Genomic DNA, 9,948 nt, shown 5'->3' on the forward strand with positions numbered 1-9,948 from the left:
TGTTCAAGTTCCAAGTTTACCAAGCAACCGATTCCCAAAAAACACACCTTATGCAAACCATTGTGTGGATATTTTTAATGTATTTTATTTAAGATGGTCTTACCACAAAAACTACTTGATCGTCAGCTCAGTTTGAAGATCCATATATTTACAGTTAAATCTCTACAAAAGGCTTCTGCAGTCTGCCTGTAAAAAAACTGACCTTACATGAAAGTAAAATGAACAGTGGTTATCAATGTATGAGGGAAAAAAGCAAAGATACTTAAAAGGTTAAGCTAATGTTGTGGAGGACAGAAAGACTCAATGCAGAAGGTGGATGTCAGTCATCAATAATAATAATAATCGGACATAGGCCCTGTCGTCATTATCAACAACACAAAAAGCCTACTTGTCATCACACCCAGAAACTGCGTGTGAGTATTGTACACACAATACACTGACATAAAGGAGGCAAGTGAGAAATTTAGTTGACAGAACAACCAATTCAGCCCTTTTTTGCTAACATCCTGATACAATACAATGTTCTTCGATTGGGCAGGGTTGTTCTTCCAGTGCTTTGGGAAAAATAAGGATCCAAACTATTGTTCATGTTAAGGAAATAACTCTCTTCTCAACTGATTTAATCATTTGCTCCCAAGATGACCAAATCAAGCTTTCAAAAAGGGAGTGTCTGTGCATGCATGCATTTGATAACATTCAACGAAAACTTAAATAAATTAGATGAAGTCATGGTGCATATATAAAAAAACAAAAAAAATGTCCACTTAACACTTGGACGACACCGCGGACACAAAGTCTTTGTGGACGGCTACAAATTTAGAACTCGTCATGATGTATGAGGGCTTCTCCAAAGTTGGTGGCCTGGCTGCCCACAAATAAGTCGTACTTGTCAACGATTTCTTCCTTAGTCAGGCGGCCATCCTATGTGGAAAAAAACACAATTTTAGGCCCATATTACCAAACGTGCTTACTGAATTGCTAGAGCAGGCTTACTTTGTCCATGTCAGACTCATAAACCAGGTGCTTTGCCTCTGCCTCAACATGGTCATAGTCTTTTGGCATGATCCAGTCTCTGGTCTCATCCTTGTCCATCTTGCCGTCCTTGTTCTTGTCCCGGAACTGGGTGAACTGCTCCCTTTCTGTTTTCACCCATTCAGGTTCTTCCGCACCCTCGGCGTTGTACATATCGCCTGATAAGGTCAAAGACACGGTCAAATTCTATTTGTATTGTCTCGTTGGCCTTGACTGACACTTGTAAGTCAACTTGGAGTAAAACAAACATACCAATGTACTCGTCTATGTCAATTAAGCCATCTCTATTCTTGTCAATATCTTCCATAGTTTCCTAGAGGGACAAAAAAAGTAGGGCAAACTGAATAAACAGCTTTTCTCAGTGGTGTTGTACATCAGGCATGTTTTTTTTAAACTCACAAGCACTACAATCTCTCTCAAATGCTCAAACTCCTCAGGGTGAAGGAAAGCAGTGAACTCTTCTCGGTTAGCGAGTTTGTCTCCATCCATGTCGGCCATATTGAACCTCCTCTCATCACGCGCCAGCATCTGCTTGTAGCTATAGCTATCGTCAGCATCTGGTTCATCTGTGGTCAAATCCATGTATTTAAGTGTCGGCTGGATCTCAGCAAACTTTGAAATGCTGTCTAGGTGGTTCTTACCGAGCATGTATCCGTATGTGGAGTTCTTGTATTCTTCCCATTCCAGCTTGCCATCATTGTTGATGTCATATGTCTTCCACTGGCGATTGGCATCCTCAAACATCCACTTTTTCTGTGTGTATCTGATCCAATCTTTCATCTCCTCTGTAGTCACAAAGCCATCTTGGTCTTTGTCAATGCGCTCCACCAGTTTGCTGCAGAAAACAACAAACCGATTACGTGATCGGGCAGACTGATCTGAAAAATGATACGCATTTAGGAACACAACTTACCCAAGACGTTCTTTGCTTTCTTCAGGAGTGAGCTGGTCAAATGTCTTGGCCTCTTCCTCTCCAAGAAAGGCCTCGTGGTCATAGTCAAAGTTCTCACCATCATTGTGCTCCAGGTTGCTGAGTGGGTCATCGTGGTGGACGCGTTCCTTCTTGTCCGTGGGCTTGCTGGTGGCGTACACCGCGCAGAGGGCAAAGCACATTAAAAATGGTCGGAGCTCCATCCTGCATTTGAAAATTAAGACCAGATAAATATTTTTGGTCTCTGAAATCTGTCAGTTTCTCAACATTCTTCTTTAACTTACTTCCCCGCTATAGTCTTTCACCCCGGATGTGGGTCTTTTGATCTTTGGCTGGTAGACTCAACCTTTTAAATAGTCTTCTCAAGGGCTGCATGAGAGTGAAATCAACAAAAAAATATTTGAATATAAAACTTCTTAGCAAAATTACCTGACATTGGCAGTGAGAGATGTCCAATCCATTTTGACTGGAAGGACTGATAGCAATCGTTCGATGGGTACCAATACTCAATGGCAGCCAATTTCATGTATATTAACTGTCAATGGCAATGAAAACTAAGATTTGAAAATATTTCTTGTTTTTGTGAAACTGAAATAAAACAAAAATATGTCAATGAAAAAAATAGGCATCAAGAGGTTAAATGCCTGAAATATCTATATAAAAAAGAATAGTTAAATGTAATAACTATATTTATTAATGTTTTTTTCCTCAACAACCATTTTCTTTACAAAATGTGTTAACAAAACTGACAAATTCAAAAGACGCTTTTCGGTAACTGCTGATGCTGATAAGAGAAAATTCAATTTAGCTTAATTTCACCATATAGACAGGAACGACGATGTATCTATTCAATGATAATTCAGTTAAATTTGAACGGCAAAATGAACTTAACAGATTCGGTCACAACTTGGCTGAGAGAAATGTGTAGTTAGATGCTCCTCGTCATATGAAACACATTAGTTACAAAGACAAGCGACTTTGTGCGTTGATCAATGGAATGCTTTAATGCCTTCAAGGGGTTTCGCCATAAAAAAAAATCAGATCACAACTTCATGTAAAAGTGGCCCCTTTATTCGATAGATATTTTAAAATATATAATATATTTAGATGCAGCAGTTATAACCATAAACACGTTTACATTGACAACTGTTAAGTCACGCCTGTATGAAAGTAAAAGAAAAAAAATTAAAGGATAGATAAAAAATACAGATGGAAAATGAAGAGTTATACGCATAATTTGATAAGAAAATGATGAATGAGTTATTATGAGTTTTTATGCTCAAATCTATCTAGCTAACCTAAGGGAAGCACTAGCACATTAGAAAACAGATCAAAATGTCTAATATTACACTTAAAACTTGTGCTATACCATATCGAATCTTAATTATGTTTTATATATTTTCAAAAATTTGTGATATAAAGAACTTACCGATGAAGTTTGTTGATGTGGCCGTCAACTACACTCACGGAAACACACCCTGTGTTATTCACTTCCGGAGGTCGAGCACTTACTGGCCAATGACGTTGAGAGGACGCTCATCACATGGCGTTCGCTCATTGGTCCACATCCTTAAACTTCGTGATTTGGTTGGCCGAAAACCGCCACGTCCACAAGAGCGACGTTTTGTTTTCATTCAATAAGACGTTCCAATGACAACAATCAAAGCACATTGTTTATATTATATTTTATGCACGCAATCATTAAAAAAAACATTTTTCTTTATTATTTTTTTTCAATTATTACACTCTGTTGATTTTTATTTTGTATGTTAAAGTAATTTTATGTAGCATTGTTTATATTTTGTATTACTCAAAAGCTTTTTAAAATTTGCATTATTTATTGCTAGTCAGGTAATTGGTTTTCCAAAGATTGATCCTTCAATTAATTCTTTGATTTGATTTAAATTTGTTATGGCCTCGCAAAATACGTAAGAGCAACACTAAACTAATACCACATTTAGATGTCAAATGGGTTTTGCAAAATATTGTCCCATAAGACAGTATATGAAACCCACCCTATATGAATGTGATAAAAACATTGAAGATTAAAGACAAGTTCATGCATGAGAGGGTTAATACCAATTCCTTACAATTTTAAATCAGTTCTTGGTGATGTCATCTACAAATAAATATATATTTTATCCAGGGGCGCATAAATTGGCCTCCAAGGCAAATAAAGTCATAGCAAAATAAAAATGTCATTTCTAGTGTTGTCATGACGCAGTGTCTGTGACCACTAGGGCTATTTTTTTTTAGATTATTAGACACTAACAGATTTGGTCACGGGATAGGACCTAATCCAGGATTCACGTTTTCAGCACCATTGCACTTTTCAGCTGCTGTAAAACAAACTATACTGTGGAAAACATGTCCGCTGCGCAGGCCTGGGCTATTTGTCTTTTGAAAACAAAGATAGTAACATTTTCATCATACAACATTTTTAAACAGCATTTAATACAAACAATATGATTTGTCTTTCATTGGTTGAATTATTTTTTATTTTATTATCAAAAAATATAACTGGATCGGCAAAACAAATCTGTATCAAGATGTCTCTAATTTTTACCACCACAAAATTTGAGATTTTGCATCAATGTCAATATCAACAAATAAGAATATTGTGGCATACAGTCATGTCAAATGGTTTTGTTAAACACATTTTTGAAGTACAGCAACAGAAGAACCCTTTCTTCACTTGGATAATCATCAGTGTCCTCATCTTATCCAACTGACTGGTCTCCTTCCACCTGTTCTATTTTTTCATCCGGGTGGAGGACTGTGTTGCTCCCCTGCTGATCACTTTGGCCACCTGCTGATAAGGAACCTGCCCCCAAAGTACAGTATAGTGTGTATCCAAAAGTTACGAATCGCACCATCAAAACACTACACCGTGTATCCAGATTTACCTGCATCACTTTCATTTTCTTTCCTCTCGCTGAGGAAGATCCGCTGCATCATGAGTTTCTTCACTGTGTGACACATGTACTTGAGCTCGGGAGCATTTCCATCTTTTCCTGTAGACGCACACAAACATAACATTCAAGTAAGACTAAAACATAGGTAATAAACATTCATACAAGATCTGAAGTGGGAAGACTTTTACCCTTTCCTGGTCCCTCTTCGAAAAGAACGCATGTTCCCAGCGTATCTTTAAAAGGGCAAACAATCATATTAGTCAAATAATCCCATTAATTGAATTGTGATTCTTATTCCTTTTAGGTCCATTTGATGCATCTGTTGCCCGACGTCTTTGATAAGATGTTAGAATGTGAATTTCAAAGACCTGAATAAGATAAGGGTTGGTCTTACCTTCATATTCCCCGGCAAACACATACTGGCCCATTTGCATCATTGGCTGCTCACTGTCAATATCCTTTCAAATAATTGCAAAGACATAGGATCTCATTAAAGGACTATAGCTATTTTTTTAATAAAAACATTGAAACTTACCAATATTTCGCAGGTAGCAGACTTGAACATAGCATCATTATTTATGATTCCAGACAACTCGACAACAACAAGCTGCTCCTGTACACACAAACACCGTTTGTTAATAAATGTCTGTCAAAAAGTAACCCCAAAAATAGTATTTTGACATGTCAAACCGTTACAAAACGCTAACTCGCTATAGGGCTGTCTTCTACACAGTTGATATTGATAGTACGTATTAATGGTGTAAATGTAGCGGTCGTGCATGGATTGCACATGCAAACGCTACAAAACCTCAAGAAAAACAAAATTACGAGCGCTACAGTAACGTTTCACTCGTTCAAGTGAATTTATATAATTATAATAACATATACCTCTTCTTCCCATTCGTCATCCATCTTTTGTTATGTCGTTGTAATCGTTACTTGTGCTCCCGCCGTCTGCATCAAAACATTACTTGATTACTTCCGCGATTGTGACGGTGGCCGAGAAAGCAGCGTGCAAGTCATAATCCAATTGCGCTTTTTGACCGCTAGATGTCGTTGATTCTCCCTTTTAAGGTTAGATTATTTACTATATTATACGTATATGATTATTCATCGGCGATGTTTGAGTCGGACCGCCGCGCATTCTCAATGGGGTTTAGATCTAGACTCTGTGTTGGTTAATCCATATGTGAAAATCATGTGCAATCAAAACTAGATGCGGTCCAGGTAAACATTTGCTTGTTTTTTTGTACACAAATAGGACAAACAAGTCCTACCTGAAAATTGAGACAATCAAGTATAATTGTTTTATTTTGGTAACTTAACATTAAAGAAGCTAATTTAATTGAGCCATTAGACGTGACCCATAAACGCCAGCAGTACCTCATTCCAACTTTGCTGATTGATATTTCATTAAAAACAACCCCCTACAATTTCAGAAAATTTGAGTACTGTGAAAAGCTTCACTTTTGTACATTCAAATTACAAAAGAAATAAAAATGGAATATGTTGATATCCAATTTATTCATTTAAGGTCAAATTCAACTTTTACATTTTCTAATATTCTGAGTAGGACTTGTATAAAAGTAGATTAACATAATATATACACACATACAAAATGTTATAATGCACACTTACGTAGTCAAGCATGACACATTCTCTGGTGCTCTTCTGCTGTTAATTTTCCACACTCAGGAACAAATATATTACAATATTAAAAAAAGAAAAAAAATAACGTTTTAACCAATGACTTCATGATGCAGAGAGAAACTGTTCTGTGCCATTGAAGTGACTGACATTTGAGACTTTTGTGTAGCACAAACGCAGCTGTTGCATGTGGATGTGTGTGCATGGGTTTTTCTGGACGTACCAACTTAGGTAAGTGAATGTCACTATGCTTCATAGATATGCTTTGCTGTCTTTAAATGAGAAAATAACATTACAAGATCACTTTTGAAAGGTTAAAAACTAGTAAGTGCATGGGGAAAAGACTGTAGATAGAATAAGATTGGAAATTCTTGCTTCTCTTGGCGATTTGGCTAACAGGAGAAATATGACAAAGTAAATAGACAAAAGACTTTAAATTTTAAGACAAGGTATATGGAGAATCAAAGCTACAGAAAGAAGAAATACAGCTAGATACGCAGAAAAGGCAAGTAGAATGGAGTACGTTTTCTGTGCTAAAAATAAGCTTCACTAATGCCTTGAATTGGAATTGCCAAAGAGATTAGTATTTGTATTTGATTTAACTGTGTTCTTTCACAGCACATTGTATCTGTTTATACTCAACTGCAAAGTTAAGATGAAAAATTAACCTAAAAAGGTAATCACAATCCCTCCGTCTCCTCACATATACGATTTTTTTTTTTAAATTCTTGGCCTGTATAGATAGTCGTCCCCCTGGTCTACACTGAGACCCTGGCAGTATATAGGGCAGTATGACGCTTCAGTGGACGGCAGTGGCCTTCTTTCTCTATGTAGAGATAGCCTTCAACATCATCCTGTGTGTCCCCTTCATATCACCACTGAGGTACATTATTAAGAAGATAAAATGTTAGTGCAGTAAATCCCATCCGCTTCGAAATGGATATTAGACTGCATGTATTTACTACAAATCATTTGACCCATGTGTGTATATTTCAATGCCAGCAACGTAAAGTTACAGTCGAAACAAATCTTCTGTAGAGCCATTTTTGGTAAATAAATTAAAGCCATTTCAATTGGGAAAATGGATTTGATATGTGAATAATTTGACTTATGAATGTTGTCACTTAGTGGACTAAAGTCAGATGAATGTACCACTGCATGTGCCTTTCCTTAATTATAGTTGGGGAAATAGAGTTGAATTGTTTACTTGTCTTCTTAGATGGCGCTTGATTTTCAGTTGGAGAATATGGAAGTGGTTATCACCTTACTGGAACAAGTGCTTCTTCACCATAATCATGGTTCTCATAGTTCTTTTCCTCGGTAAGATGTCGTCACTGCTAATGGGTCCAATATATATTATTATTAATTGATTGTTTGATTGATCGGTGTTGTTGTATGTAACATACAAAATAAAGATACCAAGATATGAGATATACATGTTAGATGGATAAGACATAATGGAGACTGGGAGACATAAGCATTTACATATAAAAAATTCAGCATTCAAATGTTCTCACCCTGCGATTGGCTGACCACCAATCCAGGTTGACAGTTGTGAGGTTATGCAGGACGGAAAATTAATGAATGAAATTTTCTCAGCCTATGCACACGTTTTCAGGTGTAATCTATTTAGAAAGAAATCCTCCAAATGACTGTTGTCTCCTTGTAAGTGTAGGGCTAGATTACATTTAGTACCATTCTACCACCCTCAGATGCTGCTCGCGAAGTACACAAGTACTCAAACCCAGAACCCATGCAAGAGGCTAAGGTGAACTCCAATCTCTTCGACCATCTTCACATGAGGCTTTTCAGAGCTCAGAGGAACATCTATATCACAGGCTTCTCACTTTTTCAGTGGCTGTCAGTCTTATTTTCTTATTCATTGAAAAATGTGTATGTACTGTCTTAAAAAAATCTGGAATATATTTGTCAATGGTGGAAAACAATGAACTGCAATATGTTGGGGGTTCACTTGAGTTGCAAACATGCAGTCTGACCATCTCAGTGCATTTCATGTTACAGTATTATGTGGCGGATCATCAGCATGCTTAACAAGGTGGCTTTCGCTTTGGAGAACAATTCAGGTCTCCAGTCGCAGATGGAGAATGCTGCCAAAGCTGCCGAACAGCATCAAGAGGAAAACCGTCGACTCAAACAAGTCAGCAGGAATTGCATCATTACAACAGCAATTTATAACGAAAAACATGACATTGATAAATGCAATAATTATTTCCAGACGCTTGAGGATGAGGAAAAAGCCATTTCAGAAGAAAATCTGCAGCTGAAGATTGAAGTGCAGAACCTCTCAGTTCAGTTGAAAAATACAAAAATAGGTATGCATTCATGCTATCCTTTTACAGAAGTGAAACATCATCTGTTTACATTTATCTAAGATGTGCTGTTTCGAAGAAGTCTATTAAAGGGAAAAAAAATCCAGTTCTCCCCTACATAATACCCCTAACACCCCCCTAAAATAACCACACAAAATAGCTGTCTTAACCTTCATGGTGGTTTTCTACAGACGGTATTAAATCAATGTTCCATAGTTTTACCCAACACTGAACTGGTATGAAATGCTGTTTGCGCATCCAGCTGTCCACAAATCCCATGCTGAAGTGGAGGCCATGAACACGCAGGCCAAAGGTTTGGCCGAGGAATACGAGCGACTGCTGAGCGAGCATCATCAGCTCCAGGTAAATAAACATGAAGCCCTCATAAGGGTAATGTGTTCACTGAACCTGTTAACTTTTTTCACATTTCACAGAATCTTCAGAGGGCAGCAGACAAAAAGATCCAATGATCAACATGTTCGCTCATCAATATATTCTGGAAAATGAACTTTTTAGTCCTTGTATAAAGAGTGGTACCAGTATCTAGACTTATGAGTGCCCATTTTGTCAATTTTTGCAGCTGCTGTTCAATTAATTTTATGCTTTGTGTTGTGAGACAAATTGTGATTTACGCGTGAATTTAAAGGGCAAAATTCAGGAGGGGATTATGCGCAATTAAAGAATCCAAATGCCATCCCATGCAATTTGGCACTGCAGGCCATAATTCACTCAGTGGCTGCAATGGACACTTCACATAATTTCGGTCTAAGTTTTTTGTTTGGTCTACGAATTTAGCCATCCTGAAAAAATAAACTCGTAAATCAATGTACAGGTGTTGGTCTGAGTCATTGGCAGGGGTGACAAAATAGTGAATGTAAAATTAAGCGATTCATTATTTTTCTCTCCTTATTTCTGAAAATGTGTTTATGAGCCAAATTGTGCGGAATTTCCATCCATCGCCCCCTCCATCCATCCCTCCATCCTCCATTCATCCATCAATCCACCATCCATCCGTCTTTTCATCGCCCCCTCCATTCATCCATCCATCCGTCTTTCCATCGTCTGTCTGTCCATCCATCCATCCAACCCACCC

The 9,948-nt window shown here is 37.5% G+C and overlaps 3 protein-coding genes across 4 annotated transcripts; 1 reads left to right on the plus strand and 2 right to left on the minus strand.

Moving 5' to 3' along the window:
- Nucleotides 1-60: 60 nt before the first annotated feature.
- Nucleotides 61-3,495, minus strand: calub (calumenin b). Its single transcript, XM_077596602.1, has 8 exons — nt 3,393-3,495; nt 2,248-2,332; nt 1,946-2,167; nt 1,674-1,867; nt 1,432-1,598; nt 1,285-1,345; nt 994-1,190; nt 61-921 (listed from the first exon to the last, which is right to left on the minus strand). Exons 3-8 carry the CDS (start codon nt 2,164-2,166, stop codon nt 817-819), a joined length of 945 nt encoding a protein of 314 aa, XP_077452728.1. The 5' UTR covers nt 2,167; nt 2,248-2,332; nt 3,393-3,495; the 3' UTR covers nt 61-816.
- Nucleotides 3,496-4,395: 900 nt separating this feature from the next.
- Nucleotides 4,396-5,902, minus strand: gtf3c6 (general transcription factor IIIC, polypeptide 6, alpha). The gene is made up of 6 exons (XM_077596641.1): nt 5,767-5,902; nt 5,414-5,491; nt 5,273-5,336; nt 5,067-5,111; nt 4,870-4,977; nt 4,396-4,787 (listed from the first exon to the last, which is right to left on the minus strand). Exons 1-6 carry the CDS (start codon nt 5,788-5,790, stop codon nt 4,684-4,686), a joined length of 423 nt encoding a protein of 140 aa, XP_077452767.1. The 5' UTR covers nt 5,791-5,902; the 3' UTR covers nt 4,396-4,683.
- A 138-nt stretch (nt 5,903-6,040) lies between these two features.
- LOC144071600 (B-cell receptor-associated protein 29-like) lies at nt 6,041-9,641 on the plus strand. 2 transcript variants are annotated; one of them, XM_077596841.1, is made up of 9 exons: nt 6,049-6,105; nt 6,695-6,756; nt 7,267-7,408; nt 7,745-7,845; nt 8,238-8,385; nt 8,548-8,683; nt 8,762-8,858; nt 9,118-9,218; nt 9,290-9,641. In XM_077596841.1, the coding sequence occupies exons 3-9, from the start codon at nt 7,317-7,319 to the stop codon at nt 9,323-9,325; spliced, it is 711 nt and encodes a 236-aa protein (XP_077452967.1). In that variant the 5' UTR covers nt 6,049-6,105; nt 6,695-6,756; nt 7,267-7,316; the 3' UTR covers nt 9,326-9,641. The 2 variants fall into 2 exon arrangements, with proteins under 2 accessions (XP_077452968.1, XP_077452967.1); XM_077596842.1 differs by lacking the exon at nt 6,695-6,756 and having other exon boundaries at nt 6,041-6,105.
- Nucleotides 9,642-9,948: the final 307 nt, after the last annotated feature.

This window comes from Stigmatopora argus, chromosome 3 (assembly GCF_051989625.1).
Source record: "Stigmatopora argus isolate UIUO_Sarg chromosome 3, RoL_Sarg_1.0, whole genome shotgun sequence".
Classification (NCBI taxonomy): domain Eukaryota; kingdom Metazoa; phylum Chordata; class Actinopteri; order Syngnathiformes; family Syngnathidae; genus Stigmatopora; species Stigmatopora argus.

Bases quoted from the DNA above. Each gene is read 5' to 3' on its own strand.
- LOC144071600 (XM_077596842.1), top strand. From the start codon at position 7,317: ATGACGCTTCAGTGGACGGCAGTGGCCTTCTTTCTCTATGTAGAGATA. The intron at 7,846-8,237 runs GTAAGATGTCGT...TACCACCCTCAG, and splicing joins TCTCATAGTTCTTTTCCTCG to ATGCTGCTCGCGAAGTACAC. The intron at 8,386-8,547 runs GTCAGTCTTATT...TTCATGTTACAG, and splicing joins TTCTCACTTTTTCAGTGGCT to TATTATGTGGCGGATCATCA.
- gtf3c6 (XM_077596641.1), bottom strand. From the start codon at position 5,790: ATGGATGACGAATGGGAAGAAGAG. The intron at 4,978-5,066 runs GTAAAAGTCTTC...GTGCGTCTACAG, and splicing joins CGAAGAGGGACCAGGAAAGG to GAAAAGATGGAAATGCTCCC. The intron at 4,788-4,869 runs GTAAATCTGGAT...CTTTGGGGGCAG, and splicing joins AGAAAATGAAAGTGATGCAG to GTTCCTTATCAGCAGGTGGC.
- calub (XM_077596602.1), bottom strand. From the start codon at position 2,166: ATGGAGCTCCGACCATTTTTAATGTGCTTTGCCCTCTGCGCGGTGTAC. The intron at 1,599-1,673 runs GTAAGAACCACC...ATTTGACCACAG, and splicing joins CACATACGGATACATGCTCG to ATGAACCAGATGCTGACGAT. The intron at 922-993 runs GTAAGCCTGCTC...TTTTCCACATAG, and splicing joins ATGAGTCTGACATGGACAAA to GATGGCCGCCTGACTAAGGA.